The following is a 16,260-nucleotide window of genomic DNA, read 5'->3' as shown; positions in this document are numbered from 1 at the left end:
GTCGGAAAAACTGTCATTGTCGAAAAAACTATGAATGCAAAATATACCCTTCACATTGACTACCTTCCACCTAATAATACAATCACTGTTGAATTTCGATACAGTTTTTTTTTCGGGGGGGGGGGGGTCAAACTACAGGTAACAAATGAATGCAAAAAGGCCAGATTTATCAAAAGGAACTCGTATCACAACAATGCTCGCTCCCATACAAGTGATGTTACAATGACAATCAACCAGAGAGTATAATTTACTGTCATGTATGTCTTATTCGCCAGATTTAGCTCCCTCAGGTTCCCATCTATTCCCGAAGCTGAAAAAATAACTTCACTTTGATTTTCTTCAGGCGAAGAGCTTAAAGTATTACTAGAGAAGTATTTTGCAGACCTACAGGAAACTGTTCTCCGCGATGTCACTCATAAAAATTTAAAAATATCGTTGAACTAAGTGCCTTATTGACATGAAAGACACTGTTGGTAAGTAAGGATTTCCAATAGGAAAGTAGATGTTTAGTACGTCATTTCGATAACTTCTCAAGTGGCCCTCGTAGCTTAAATTATCTTCGAGAAAAATGACTTCAGGGAAACGCACACCACAAAGAGCCTATGACGTCTTCTTTTTGCGATTCGTGAAAATACTCCATATATCACAGAGAAAGTCATAACAATAACCACAAAGTAATCTTATCACGTAAAGGAAAGGTTTAATAGGAAAACTGAAATAAAACAAAGGAGATATATCATAATATTTACTACAAAATTTAAGATAACTAACAAATCAACAATAAGAACTGTCTTCATAATGAATCCGATTACATGCCATTGGTGATTGTAACTTCTCATGGTGCCTCCTCTATGTCAAATGTCCTGACTATGAAAAATATGATGTCCCCTTGCTGTATTGCTCACAAGTAGCTACCTATGTCGGCACTTTGCTATACGTACTTCTTCAATACACATTAATTCTTGCCCTCTCCTCTCTCGATACTGTATAATAACAAAGACAACCCACAAGTAAACAGAAACCTCGAGCTTCAGGTTCGTTACAAAGACTGCTATTTAATGACTGACATTATGTATAATAGCGACATATTCTCGAAATCAAGAAGTATACCTCAAACCACTAGTGCTACACAACTGAGTGATTTTCCTACGAAAGTTAATGAATGGGTCAAGGACGACGTATTTCCGTCAGTACTTCTGAACGATATTTGTTTCCGGTGGGTTCTAAAGACATAAGCTACATAGGAAACTTACAATGGTTATGTTCTAGGTTGACTCACAAATTACGTTGACTAGATATATACTCGAAAGAAAATGAGTATACTATATCTCGATACATCAAGGTGTCTACTAAAATTCCAAAATTTAATTTCGTGACTTTTTCGTGACCTTTTCTTCACCAAATCATAAAATTTTCTAACATTTTCAAGAGCAAATTTGGGTGCGAATTAGACCGAAATTTCATCCATGCGAAAAAAACGTACTTTGCTTGCGATTTGGTAGCATCTAAACCCGACCATAGACATTTTTGGCAGTGAATTTTGATGTTTTATAGAACAAAATTTTCCAATCTGTACTTACATTTGTACAATTTAAACAAAAATCGTGACCCAAAAGCTAAATTTAGTGACTTCTTCGTGACTTTCATAACCGTTTTCTGATTTCGTGACATTCGAGACCGATAGACACCCTGTACATGATTTATTTATTTCAGAAACGTCTACGATCCGGTAAGGAGGGAGTGCCTCTGTACCATTGTAGTTACTAACGCTCTTGTCTTTGGTGCGAGAAGACTAGGGTCCGATTCCTGGTGGGGACACTCGGTCGAAATTGTGTAAAAACTTTTTCAGGCCAGCCATCCTGAGTCAGCTTAACCTCATTCACACCAGGCAAATGCAGGATGGTACCTAACATAATAGTTCCAGGCCTTCTTTCCTTACCCATTCTTTTCTTCCTCCCCAATTCGCTGGGTAATGTGATCGTCGAGGGACGTCATCCCTTATATACGACGGGCTAAAATGGCCATAAATGCCTAAAGCCTAGAAATCTAATTCCTAATAATAATCGGTTAAGAGGGAAACATTGTACAACATTCTTACTGAATTTGTATACCGAAAAAGCTAGTTAGATTAATTGGATATGTTTAAATGAACCTCAAAGTAAAGTCCGAATAGGAGAGTACCTGTCCACGAGGTGCTCTCGTGGCCTGAAACAAGGAGATGCGTTGTCATTCTTATTATTCAATTTTGTTCTGCAATACACTATGAGGATATTCAAAGCAACCAGGGCCTAGAGCTGAATGGTACTGACTAGGTTATGGTGTATGCTGATGATGTAAATCTTACAGAGGATGATATGAGGACAATCGAAAGAAATGCAGAGGTGTTATTAAAAGCCTGCATGGGCATAGATTTAGGAGTAAATACAGAGAAAACTAATCATATGGAAATTCGCCGTAATACTGCAAATTATAGGTACGTTAAAATATCAATCTAGGACCAACTAACCGATCAAAACCATACTCACGAAGAAATTAAGTGTCGATTGAAATCAGGAATCTCGTGTTATTATTCAGTACAAACTCTCGTCCTCACGAATTCTGTAGAAGAATTTGAAGCTTAAAATATAGAAAACGATAGTTACGCTATTGTGCTAAATGGTTGCGAATCATGGTCGCTTACCCCAAGAGAAGAACCCAGACTGAAATAATTTGAGAATAAAATCCTATGGCGAATATTAGAATCTCAGAGGGACGAGTTGAAGAATAACGGAAACTTCATAACGAAGAACTGCATAATTTGTACCACCTAGCAAATATTGTTAAAGTCATCAAGTTGAGAGTCTCAGGTGGGTAGATCATGCAGCCAAAATGTAAGAAAGTAGGAACGCTTTCGAAAACTGGAAACCCCAACCGAAAAAAGACCATTAGGAAAACCTAGGCGTAGATCTGAGGTCAATATTACGATGGATCTAGCAGAAACACGAATACAAAGTAGAAACTGGATTTAGTGTCCTATTGACGGAAGTCAATGGAGAGCTTTTGTGAATGCAGCATTGAATCACCGGATTCCATAGGCCATAGAGTTATAGATATACCACATTGACTTGACACCTAGTCTTCTGTTCCAAGCGCTGTTATCGACTGAAGGAACTACACTCCCTTTGTCTCGCTTAGCAACAGTTGAACCCTTATTGGCTCAACGCGTGGGTATGTGAGGGTATGAGCTTTAGTTCGCGTTTTTGCCACGGATCAAGACATTTTGGCAGCACAATAGTTAGTAATAATGGAAAATTTGCAATTTTTGTTTAAATTTCAGAAAGAAGATACTTTAAAGAGCAAATGGATCAAAGATAAGAAAACGTATGTAAGAGAACGTAAAGCAGAAGGTAAGAAAACGTATTTACATATAAATAAAGTAAAACACACATCGGCCTATGCCTTCTTTACCTAATAGACGTTTTGCTTCGAACTGAAAATGTGACTTTTGGAACACTGCGCTTAAATTGACTGCGGAATTGACGAAATTTCTTGACTCACCCGATGCTGGACATTATGAAGGTGGTATAAATCAGACAATCTTCTCCAATTATTGAAGATTCCACTGTCCCCGTCAATCGAACAAAAAAAGCATATACATTGCAATACTGGGCAATGGTGGATTACTGGTCAAATCATTCTTTGTCCAGAGATGGCGCTTCATGCCAAACTGTACAGAATGCCCAACACAAGCAGGCAGTACACATTCAAAAACTTCTCTTACAGAATACGTCTGAATTAACGTTGATTGTGTATTTAACAACGCTTGTAAAAAATATTCTTCCCGTGAAGGAACGTTAAGAAAGTTTTGAGGGCCAAGAGAGTCAATGTTTAACAGGTCAAGACAAGAGAGTTATGGTTTCATGCATTTTAATATGAATAAACTACATTCGTATTCTATGACTAGCATTAAATAAACGACGATATCCAAATACAAAAGGTGTCCATTTACTTCTTGGCTGTCTTTGTACACAAATATCATGCATTTGGGACGTGAAGTTGTTGCTCTTTTCAACTTGCACTTGTTCTCATGTTCTCTTCACTCTTCTACGTTCTGTAAAATAATAATAATCATATGCTGTAATTTATTCACATAAGAGCTGGATGTACACTTGAAAGTGTTGCTCTGACTTATCAAGATCGTCGAAAATGTTCTGTTCAAATAAGTAGGCCTATCTTGATCAAAATTATTTAAAAAAAGAAGAAAAAAACGTATTCTGCACCTACAACTCTTATACGAAGAAAATCATTAGCATCTTCCCAAAAGGTTCGTAAGGTATTAACAGCTATTTTGTATATTAATAGATGTACATGAATATTTTATTTATTCAGTGGGGGTAAAAAATCTATACTACTAAAAGCTTATTAATATAGACATACGGTCGTATATATTTATACATTAAATAACTCGAAAGTTGGTTTAGTCCCATGTCATTGGAAACCTCGAATAGCAAGTTGTATGCTGTCTGGAGTATACTTAGCAAAGAATTCATACGGATAGAATGGCCAGTTCCTTTCCACTAGGGATAATATAGTTAATACAGTTAGTGGAAAAATATACGATGGTGAATAGGCAATCAACACTGTGCTACTTAATATATATCAAAATCAATCTTAAATTATTATTAAAGAAAACATGTGTGTTCGGTATTTATTTAGTATTCCTATTGGAGATGATATAATTAACCATTACATTGTTCGTAGGCAAGGTGAAAATCCAAATATTTATAAATGAAACCTAAATACACACAAAAATACACATAATGGGTAAATACATAGGTATTTACCTGTTGAAACAAATAGCCAGGTATTTTATATCACTAAGAACGGATAACAGCTCTTTATTTTATATTAAAGGAGGATAGTTAGTTGACTGTTTAACATTTCCATTTACCATAATGCAGTTTTTTGTAGTCATACCTGTCAAACATAATTTTTTTCATTGTATCTAGTGAATCATTTTAAGTTTCAAACAGAAGGACCGTGAATTCTCTACGGCAAGGTTTTTGAAACTGTAATCTTCGGATCACAAGTGGTCCTCTAGGTCTGCTTTTGAGGTCCTTTTAGACTGAACATTAGTCAAAATACAACTAAAGTGAGTTGCGTATCACACGTATAGGTGGGAACCTCAAACAGGTATAGATTATACAAATAATACATTACGATGCAAGAATGAAATAAAATGAAATCTTTAAGTTTTACGTCCCACGGTATGCCGGTTAGGCTAAAGGAGACGGTGATGATGAGAGATGAGTGAAATGGTGGAATGAAGAAAGTGGGAGGAAACGGGAGAACCCCGAGAAAACCCACGAGCAAGGTGTTTGTCCACTACAAAGTCCACACGGCGCGAGCTGGGATCGAACCAGGGACCCCAAGCACCAGAGGTGAACGCTCTACCGCTGAGTCACCGTGCCCCCCACATTACGATGCAGTAAAGATTATAATTCTAATACCTTATTTAAATGTACTATTATCATATATTCTTGATATCCTTCAATTATTAAAAGTAAAAGAAACAGCATGAATTTTCTTCTATTAACACCAACATAGAATTAAGGGACTTCAATTATTATTCTTTTCAAAACATAAGTATATGTATACAACGGTATACGCTCAAAACTTTTTATTTTATTTTAATACAAAATGCTTTCGAAACTGACAAGAGCAGGGTAGTCCGTAAAACATTATGATTAATAAAAGTGGTCATCAAGTAACAAAAAGTTTCAGTAACGCTATTCTATAGCATCAATTAGAATATAGTATTACTTGTACAAAAGCAACACGGATCTTACATTAGACGGTTTTTTGGTTAAACCCAGAGGCGGACCCAGGGAAGGTCCGGGCAGCTGCCCGGGCCGCCACAGTGAAGAGGGCGCCAAAACGAGCCTCAAAAAGTAAATTTTATAACGTGTCTTCTACTGGCTTTTGGTTTATATTCTTGTAAAGTAGCGTCAATTACATCATCTTTCTCCATTCCACCATGGAAGAAGAGAGTTTCGTAGTACTAGGGGGACTGTATCGATAAATAGAGACATGGCATATAGAAGGAAGGGTGGAGAAAGAGTTGGTATTGTTTATAGCAGACCATGTTCTTTGTGAACTTTTCCCAGGCAATGAATGTTATTGGATTTTATATATGTTACTCTTTCAAAGTGATAATGAAGGGGAAGAGTATATACATCACTTATTTTTGATTTCTTAGGAACAACACTGCTGCGCCTTTGTTAAAAGTAGTGTCTACATGTTATTGTTTCATTATGTACTTTCGTAATAAAAGTACTAAATATACCTATATCATGTATTTGAGTATTAATTTTTCTTTTTGAAAAATGGGTTAAAAATATTAAAATCACTGTAATAAAATGTAAAATATAAACTAGGACGGGGGGAAGGCGTCAAAGTCACTTTATCCAGGTGAAAATTTTACCTTGGTCTGCTTCTGGTTAAACCTATTAAATAAATTAAGAATAACACTTGGTATGAGATCTAATAAAAATGGAACCCACTTAAACGACTTACTGAATATTCTCACTTATTCCTTGAAGAGTTTTCCTTTTCTATATGACAAACTTCCACGGATACGTTTTCCTCTGAGATTCACAGCGTACCGTAACAAAGGTGGGTGCCGTACATATATCCCTTTACCATTAGGAGTATAAACTCGAAATGCACATTTCTGATTAATACCTGTGCTTACTGCAATCCATCCTGAAACAGAAAATTGGATTTAAAAAAATATACTGATTACAGTAGAAACAATTAAAATTTTCATAAGCAAACTATGCGTAAAAGAACTCATATGAATGGATACTAGAAAGCGGTGGCTAAGGATTAATTAAGTCATTCACATATGGAATTAATGTGTTAACATGTGCTTACTATAGGGTTTCTTATCGCATCATGCCCTGCCCGCTAGTGTAGTAGATAGCTTGCATGCCTTTGGTGCATAGGTTTTCGGGTCAATTCCCAGTACGATTTCAGATTTTATAACAATGCTTTTCAAAAACATTGCAACAGTTAGGTCTTCCACAATAAACAGACTTCTCAATGCACGCCCACAAAATGGCTGACTGTTAGTAGCAGTTATTCTGTATTCGATATTACTCTAGTCCACCAGTATGTCAAATAATATAAAATACAGCTTTTAGATACTGCTGTTAAAAAGCCATTTCGTACTACAAACATCAATATACAAAATAAGTTTGGAAGAAAGTTCGCCAACAGAAATTTAAATGTATCATACAAACATTCGTTTCTTCGAACTGAAGAAATACCTAAATATATTTCTCAGGGCTTTCCATGACCTGATTCGAGGAGGCTTAATGGAGTTTTACTTTTGTCGGATACCAGACCATGAAAAAGAAAACTTCATTATATTTTAGGATGTACGTCTTCATGTAAAATATTCGCCTGCATGCAAAAACATGAACTTTTCATATACATGTATATATGTGTATACATATGTGTATATATAGCTTGCATTCAACATATTACAGGCATCTTCACAGACTAAACCATCCGTATGATTTACAGTAAACTGCCAATTATCGGCGGAATCGGGTGGCGCGAATCCGCAAAATGGCCGAAGCAGGATAAATATTTTGAACATTTTTGATGTACAGTAGAACACCTACACATACAATTATGGCTTAATAAAGAATAGTTTTCTGTACATACAAGTTTGGTCGTTTATTTTTTCACAAAACAATCGGCAAACTGCTTTTGTTCTTTCCTCTGAAAACATCTTTTCACTATTTGTGATTGAAGTTGTATTTAGCGTCACAAAATTCTTTTAGCAACATTTTCTTTTATTACCGTAATTTATCGTCGCAAAAATAAGAAAACAAGGAAAAGAACAACGACGGATAATTAAAAGTTTACTGTATAGTATGTATAAGCGATACGTGAAGATGGCCGAACTAAGTTGCCAACGATAGGTGCGTTTCTTCTCTTTCGACATAATCCCCATCAAATATTCAAATTATTGAAGATTTATTCTGTATCATATAACAAATAGAGAAAAATCCGTCTCCGTCTAGTTATATAACGCTTTTCAAATTTCCATCTACAGTAAACTATTCTTAAGAAAGTAACTAATTATAAGAACTAATCATCAGTGCATTTTTCAAGGGACACACATTTTCTTAAGAATAGTGAGAAATAAGATTCTAAAGACATACACTTTCAAATTAACGAGTGTTTAATACATACGCAAATTTTGAATTATTTCAACTTTCTTTTTGGTGTTCACAAAATAATCTCTGACACACAATCATAGTCAACGTCTTGCGAATAAAATCATAAAAAATAAACACACTGCTGAACAAGACTGCACTTATTTAATATAAAAACACATTTACACGTGACGTTTCGATCTTCTAGCCAAGATCCTCATCAGACGTACACTGTGATGTCTGTACGTCTGATGAGGATCTTGGCTAGAAGATCGAAACGTCACGTGTAAATGTGTTTTTATATTAAATAAGTGCAGTCTTGTTCAGCAGTGTATTTATTTTTTAAAATAATCTCTTTTGATCTGAAGTCACATACATATCGCAATTGTTTCAGCAAGATATGAAACCAAAGTTTGGTATTTCTAATAACTAACAGAGTAGACGAAATACATATTACCAAATAAAATTATTATTATTATTTATTCCTAATGAAATAATATCCAATATTTCGAACACTTTATTGTGTATTCATTTTCACGGCCCTTGAAAATAAATATTCGATAAAGTGTTCGAAATATTGAAAATTACTTCATTAGGAATACAAAAAGGGTTAGTACTGATTTATTCGGCACTATGCTAATTGTACTAGAATCAAAAAATATATTCACTCCCCACCTGCTTTCGACTGCTACAATAAAGAAGGTCAGACCATCAATATTTTCATGTATTGTGTTTACTTATAATACAATAAGACCTCTCAACTTGGACACCCCTCTATCATAGACACCTCTCTATCCTGAACAATCAAACAAAAGCCTATATTTTTGTATACATTCAAAACCCTTTATCTTAGACACCCCTCTATCTTGCATCTTGAGCAACTATTTAGACCAAGAGGTGGACACCTGTAAATAATTTTCGTGCTTTATATTTTGTTGTTGGTAAGATAATACAGTTACTTGCTCTGGTAATATACAGAACAGGGGAAGCATTATCAACATGGAATAATATTGGTTCTAGTGTCTTTGTAAAGCATTCAAGAACAGAGGAAGGAAGTACAGGAAAGTGGTCAGCTACTGAAATTCACTTTGAGAGATACAAATGCAGAAGTTAAAGTTTTATTTTCCGTCATTCACCTCATTTTGTGTTGTGTCAATATCGTGCATATTCCATGATGAGTAAACACAAATTAAATGAACTTTCTATTGAGTACAAGAAAGAAGTTTTGCATTGTCTTTAGAAAGACGAAATCTGTACGAAATTGGGAGAAGAATTTTGTGTTTTTAAATTAACAATATCCAACATACGTCGCAGTTAAGTCAGTATTGTCCAGGCGTGGAATCAGATTGTAGTGAGGAAAAGAAAAGACTGTGCAGAACGCCAAATGATGAGATGAATGACAGTTCTGGATTATTTTTTTCGGTTGTGCAGTTCAAAAAAAAAGTCCAATGACCGGGATGACGCTGAAAAAAGCTATTCAGTTAAATGTTACTGAATTTACAGCCAGTGACGGGTAGTTAGAGCACTTTCGAAAACACAACGAAATTAATTTTAATGTATTTTGTGGACAATCAGCTTGTAGGTTCCATAGTTTTGGAGCTATGAACCTTTAGAGTTCATTTTTTTATGTTTTCGGCAGCTTAAAACTCCGAAAGGATGCATTTGTTCACCTAGGTTGATCTATACTTTTTGTCTTATCTTGGTGTCAAGAATCATCTCCTAAACGTTGTCGGTGTTGTTTTGAAACACCCTGCATATTTTCTTAATTGTTTTAAATAATTTTTTGGGAGAACGGTCTTGCAACAAGTGCTCAGGAAATTCCCGTAATTGAACGCACAAAGTATCGGAAGTGAATTTCAACAATAAAACCATTTATTTTACGCTAGAAAATATTTAATTTTATTTAAGACATTTTGAAACGTTGAGTTGATTTTAGTTTAGCGTCCCGTTCAGCAGCGAGGCTATATGAGACGTGGACCTACTAATTAACGTGGAATCCGAACCACATGAGCTCCCGCCGGGAATCGAACCCGGGTCTCCCACGCCAAAGGCGCGTACGATAACCGCTTAGCCACGAAGGAGCTCATTTTGAAACGTTTATTTTATAAAACATGAATTATATAATTGAGTTGTTCTAAATTAAATTAATATCTTTGTTTTAAATTAATATATTTGGTGGTCATATTTAGCGAATGTCGCAGGGTATTGGGAAGATTCGATCTACATGTGTTCGTTCTTCTGCCTGTACCACACATATACTACACGGTATCACTTTCGGTCTTTTAAGTTTAACCTTTCAGGGTACAAGCACGAGACTCACTAAATTTCCTGTACAGATTTTGGTGGCATACCAACATAAAATTTCAAAATGGCGGCCATTTTTTCAAAAAGCGGGTATCCACGCCGCAATTTTCGTTTTTTTTTAAAAAAAAATGAAATCTTTAAGTTTTATGTCCCACGGTTATGCCGGTTAGGCTAAAGGAGACGGTGATAATGAGAGATGAGTGAAATGGTGGAATGAAGAACGTGGGAGGAAACGGGAGAACCCCGAGAAAACCCACGAGCACGGTGTTTGTCCACCACAAAGTTCACTTGGCGGGGGCTGGGATCGAACCCGGGACCCCAAGCACCAGAGGTGAACGCTCTACCACTGAGCCACCGCACCCCCTTTCGTTTTTTTTTAAGTTGAAATTTTTAGAGTAGAAGCATAAGACACTCTAAATTAGCTGTATATATTTTGGCGTCGATCCAACGTAAAATTTCAAAATGACGATCATTTTTCAAAACAGCAATGAATAGAAAATTGTTGCAAGTTTTGACAATGATAATTTTGAAATATAAATCACATTTTAACACTTTTATCCCAAAGTCATTGAAATATTTCGAGAAAACCCAATTAAACCCGAAAAAACCCAATCAAACCCGAAAATACCCGGAAAAACCCATATGGGCCCAGGTGGGTTGGGCTTTATCAAAAAGCCCGGGTTTTTTCAAATCCTGATGGTGGTCTAGGAGAAAAAGCTTATTCGGTGCAGGCACCACCACTAGACATCATTCTGCCCTCCCTCTAAAAAACAGTCAAACATGGGATCAAGGATTCAAAGAACAAAGATGTGGATGCTCTGATCCGATTTGTTACTCCTGCCAAGCAGCAGTTTTACAAAAAACTTTCTAAACCCTGTTGGTGTCTTTGAATTGCGCTACCGGATTCTGAATCTGAAATGGACGTATCACATTTGGAGTTTTAAACGAGAATAAAGACAGTGCAGTTTCCGGATTTTGTTTGCCTGCAACGTTAGATTAATGTATATTTCGTATTCTCGTGTGTCCCTATAAATAAACGTTGCAACTAGAGATGCAAAAAAGCCGGCTTTTTTGAATCGATGGTTTTTTGCATATAAAAAGCCGGCTTTTTTGGGAAAAAACGAGAATTTTGGAAATTTTGGCTTTTTTTCATTTTCATGATTTTTCTGTTTAAATAGCTTTCTTATAGTATACTCTAAAGTTAAATAAGATTCCATGACCTAAATGCCATATTTCGCTCTGGAATTCACCATCATGATAGATGGAGCATGTGGTTTATGAATTAAAGTAAACATAAAGTACGTAGTAATTGAGGGCAATTTTAGAAGGTATTTTAACTTTATTTTAACTTCTGAATTATCGACATTTTTTCTTCTCTAGATCATTTCTTTTTAGTCATCCGTGTTTCACTTCTTAGTGCTTAGTACTCTAGCTTCTAGCACATAATTAAACTTATGATTTTCAATATATCCATCAGAGCGTACGTTTTTCAATATATCTGTCAGGGCGTACTTCCACATTTCCGTTATACTGTAGCTGTGCAATGATTTAACAATAATCTTCCGGACAAAATTTTGAATACCATTTGATAGAAATAATCAGTATCGGAGTTAGAAAAATATTTGGGAGGGGTTTTTCTGAATAATGTTTGGTTTTTCTAAAAAGTTCCTAATTTTTTATTTGAGGACAGCTTGAAGTTTATGAGTAAAGGCAAAACTAATATTTAGTTTGTTTTAGAAATTCCGTAATTTCGGGGTAGAGGCTTCAATCCGAAAGACATCCCCACCCTAACTCTCTTCGCAAATCCATCACTGCTGGTAATTAGTAATAACAAAGATTTAAAAACGATTAGAAAGGAAGTCGGCCAGGACTCACAGTACACGCACTATCTCTACATTCACAGATGGAATTAAGAAAAACTTCTGTCAAAATGGTCGAATGTGGGGTTGAATCCTGGACTTCACGATAGAAGCGCGAAAGCTAACCTCTAACCGATGAAAGCGCGAAGCTTCACTCATGTTTGTTATGCAGTTGTGCTTAACTTAAATGTTATGACAGTCGTCACCTTCCACAATTGTATCCATATTGTTAAATAAAAATTTGTATTTTTGTTTTCCTATCTTTGTTTCAATTTGGATGTATTTTTTTGTCCACGTTTTCTTTCACGAAACTGGGCAGTGGTCATCGCGTTCAGCATCCAACAGGACACCCTCGCTTGTCACTAGGGTGATTTATTGTTCTCGGGTGGCAAAGAAATCCCAGCCATCTTAACGAACTACACACGCACACACACACAAATTTCAAAATTACCAGAAGAGAGAGAAAGACAAAATTTTAAAAACTACGACAGTTGTACTGAAGCATTGGAACAGACACCACGGTGGATAGTGCCTTCTATTCGTTCGTAACGTTTTTTTTGTTTCTGTATTATTCGAAATATCATCATGCGATAATTAGTGACGATAGTGTCGTCGTCGTCAATGTGCCGAACGTCCTTCATTATCTAGATTCTCTCTCTCCTGAAGATGTGTGTATTGGACAGTGTGTTTGTGTGTAGTAGCATGTTTTGGCGAGTAAGCTTCAACGAGATATCAGTACCAGAACTTACTTCTTTCTTGTCGCAGAGGGAAGGAGAGGACTCAGGCCCCAGCCTCCAATCTCGATTGTATATAGAGGACGTAAGAGATCGAGAGTTTTCACACATTAAAACTGAGGTAGGCTGTTTAAATCTTTTGTTATTAATCAGACTGTTGGATGTACGATGGATCACGGTTCCATGGCCAATGTGGTTATAATCCATTTCTGCACCTATCCGTAGCTTCTGTGTTGAGGGAATCCCAACGAACTTTAAATTCAACGTTCGTTATTTTGGAGACTTATCAGTAATGTATATTTAATTCCCGAAAGAAGATGTGACTCTTATTTTTGCTGTGTGGGCGAAATTAAAACTTCATTTTCTCCATCGATAAAAACTGTGCAGATGACCAAATTTTAATAACAACAACAACAATAATATTTTTTGATCAAATTAAGTTATTACTTACATCGGTCTTCTAATGACCTAGGGTTGCTAGTGGTCATAATTTAAGTTCCAGATATGATTTTGTAAAATCGAGACCATTTGTAGATTAATATTCACAAATGTTGTAAAATCGCTTCCTTATCATTCGTGTCATTGATGACATAAAAATTAACAATATGGTCAGTTCATCTAAGATTGTTATGATCAGAGTAGCATTGGATATCTTATGGTTTATCTATTTATCAGACATCATGTATTCTTGACAAATTTTTACTGTTAGGGAAATACAACATAAGCCTATTACCAGGACTAAGTTCACAAAGGTTGTGCACGAGTCAATTTTCATTAAATAAATGTCGATACTATAAATATCACCAAGTAATAAATCATTTTCAATATTTTTTTTATTTACAAGTTTGAATATTTCTATGTATCAAGTGCTTCGCATATATATACATTATTGTGAAGATAAAAAATATTTGGTGTTATGAATATATATATACAAGTATAATTAATGATTATTTCGTATGTTTAATTTGTGTAGATGTATTTCATATGCTCATATCCAAACTTAACGTTATCTATTCTAAACTTCGTAAGTACACTTTTATTCTATCTATTCTTCATATATTTTCGGGCTTTCGCTCATTTAGCAAGTCATGACTGCATAGAAATTCAGAAGTATCCACAACTTCTAAATTACTCAAGTATTTTTCTCCTTTCATCATTTTTCTCTTTTTGATATATTTATTTTTTTTAAATAAATCATTTTACGTGTAACTCGATACCTGTGTATCAATGTGCTATCTCGTAAAAGGTAGATCAAAATAAATTCAATTCATTAAGGTGCAAAAAGGATTTTTAAGGCCTGATATTGTGAATGTAGTTTAAATAATATTCTTGTACTCAAACAAGATAACAGATTCAGTTCTCTTTGTAAAATTAAGCAATAAGATTGCAAGAAGGTAATTGTTATTAACCATTTTCAAAGTCACGGTAATTATTTCTATAACAAAATTCCTGTTACGCAACCATTTTTTTTATTTGTTTTGTTGCTGTTTCAAGGAAAAGAAAATCAAAATTATTGTTAACTCATTTTATATTCACATTCGAATTTTTATTTAGTCAGTAAAAGTTTATTTCCGTTATCAAATTTCTAACTGTTATCATTTATGTTAAAACTCAGTAATCCTTTTATTATTATTATTATTATTATTATTATTATTATTATTATTATTATTATTATTATTATTATTATTATTATTATTATTTTACTCTATAGTATTAGTGTTTTTGGTGACAGTTAAGCTGACCATCACTACGCCAATCACCCTAATCACTCATTTAAGAACTATGTCTTATTTTAATTTTTAAAATACTTTTAGTAAAGTCTAAAATTGCATCAGGCAGCAACTGAATTTTTAAATCTCTAAGAATTCACTTGCTTCTTGAGAGATAGTCAGCTAGGCTATCCCAATCGAATTGCAGTAGCGTGATTGTATTTCAGCCATGCAGCATGTGAAAGAAGACGGAGCAAAACATTTTATTTAGCGTTCATAACATTTTCTTTAAATTCCACTTTTAAGACCTACCTTTTTCCAAAGCCCTGGAATCCGTTCGGAGAGGGGTTGGTCTAGGAGTGAAGTAGGAGGGGAAGTCATATTCAGGCAGCCCAGCGGACGAATCCTCGCATCAGTAGCGTTTTCAGCTGAACCGAGGTTCGACTCCAGTCGGACTCAAATCCCGGTAAAGCTGAGCGTGAAAATGTATTCTCTCTCTCTTTCTCTATGGCCACAAAAGCTCTCTATTGACTTCTGTTCTTCTCCAATCCATTTTCTACTCTGTATTCCTATTTCTGCTAGATCCATCTTAATATTGTCCTCCCATCTGGGCCTAGGTTTTCCTAATGGACGTTTCCCGATTGGATTTCCAGTTAAAACTTTGAAAGCGTTCCTACTTTCTTCCATTCTGGCTACATGACCTGCCCACCTGAGCCTCCTAGACTTGATGACTCTAACGATGTTTGGCAAACCATATAAATCATGTAGTTTCTCCTTATGAAGTTTCCACCATTCCCCATTCCCGTTCCTCTTGGGTCCAGATATTCGTCTCAGAATTTTATTCTCTAAAAATTTCAGTTTGCGTTCTTCCCTCAGCGTAAGCGACGATGTTTCACAACCATAAAGCATAACAGGCATTACCATTTTATATATTTTAAGCTTTAAATTCCTTCACATAATTCGCGACGACAAAATATTTTGAACTGAATAATAAGAATTTCTTCATTTCAGTCGACATTTAATTTCTTTGTGGGTATGATTTTGGTCTGGTAATACTGATCCAAGATACTTGAAAGTATCCACTGTGTCGAAAGTATTAATTGATATTTTAATGCATTCATAATTTGCCGTATTACGATCCTTGTCAATTTCCTTGTATTTAGATTTCTCTGCATTTACTCATGTCCCTGCAAGCGTTTACTAAGGCCTCTGCATTTCTTTCGATTGTTCTCCTATCAGATTTACATCATCAGCATACACCATAACCTGGTGAATACCATTCAACTTTAGGCCCTGGTTCCTATCTTTGATTTTTCTTTTAGCATACTCCAGAACAAAGCTGAATAATAACGGCGATAACGCATATTCTTGTTTCAGGCCAATCTCGACGTGGAAGCTCGCATTTTTCTACTTGGACTTTACTCTGGGATTCATTTAAACACTT

The 16,260-nt window shown here is 35.3% G+C and overlaps 1 protein-coding gene across 4 annotated transcripts in view; it reads right to left on the bottom strand.

Moving 5' to 3' along the window:
• Positions 1 to 732: 732 nt before the first annotated feature.
• Positions 733 to 16,260, bottom strand: part of LOC145673217 (nitric oxide-associated protein 1) — a 31,813-nt gene continuing 16,285 nt past the window's right edge. For 3 of the 4 annotated variants that reach the window (XM_081742704.1, XM_081742703.1, XM_081742701.1), the window contains exons 3-4: positions 6,556 to 6,744; positions 733 to 4,090 (exon numbers count right to left, since the gene is read on the bottom strand). In XM_081742704.1, the coding sequence (XP_081598830.1) occupies positions 6,569 to 6,744 (176 nt within the window). In that variant the 3' untranslated portion in view covers positions 733 to 4,090; positions 6,556 to 6,568. The remainder of the gene's footprint in view (positions 4,091 to 6,555; positions 6,745 to 16,260) is intronic. The other variant, XM_081742702.1, reaches the window with a different exon arrangement.

Source organism: Thermobia domestica, chromosome 16 (genome assembly GCF_964235325.1).
Source record: "Thermobia domestica chromosome 16, izTheDome1.hap1.1, whole genome shotgun sequence".
NCBI classification, from domain to species: Eukaryota; Metazoa; Arthropoda; class Insecta; order Zygentoma; family Lepismatidae; genus Thermobia; species Thermobia domestica.
This window is presented reverse-complemented; position numbering and strand designations above follow the sequence as displayed.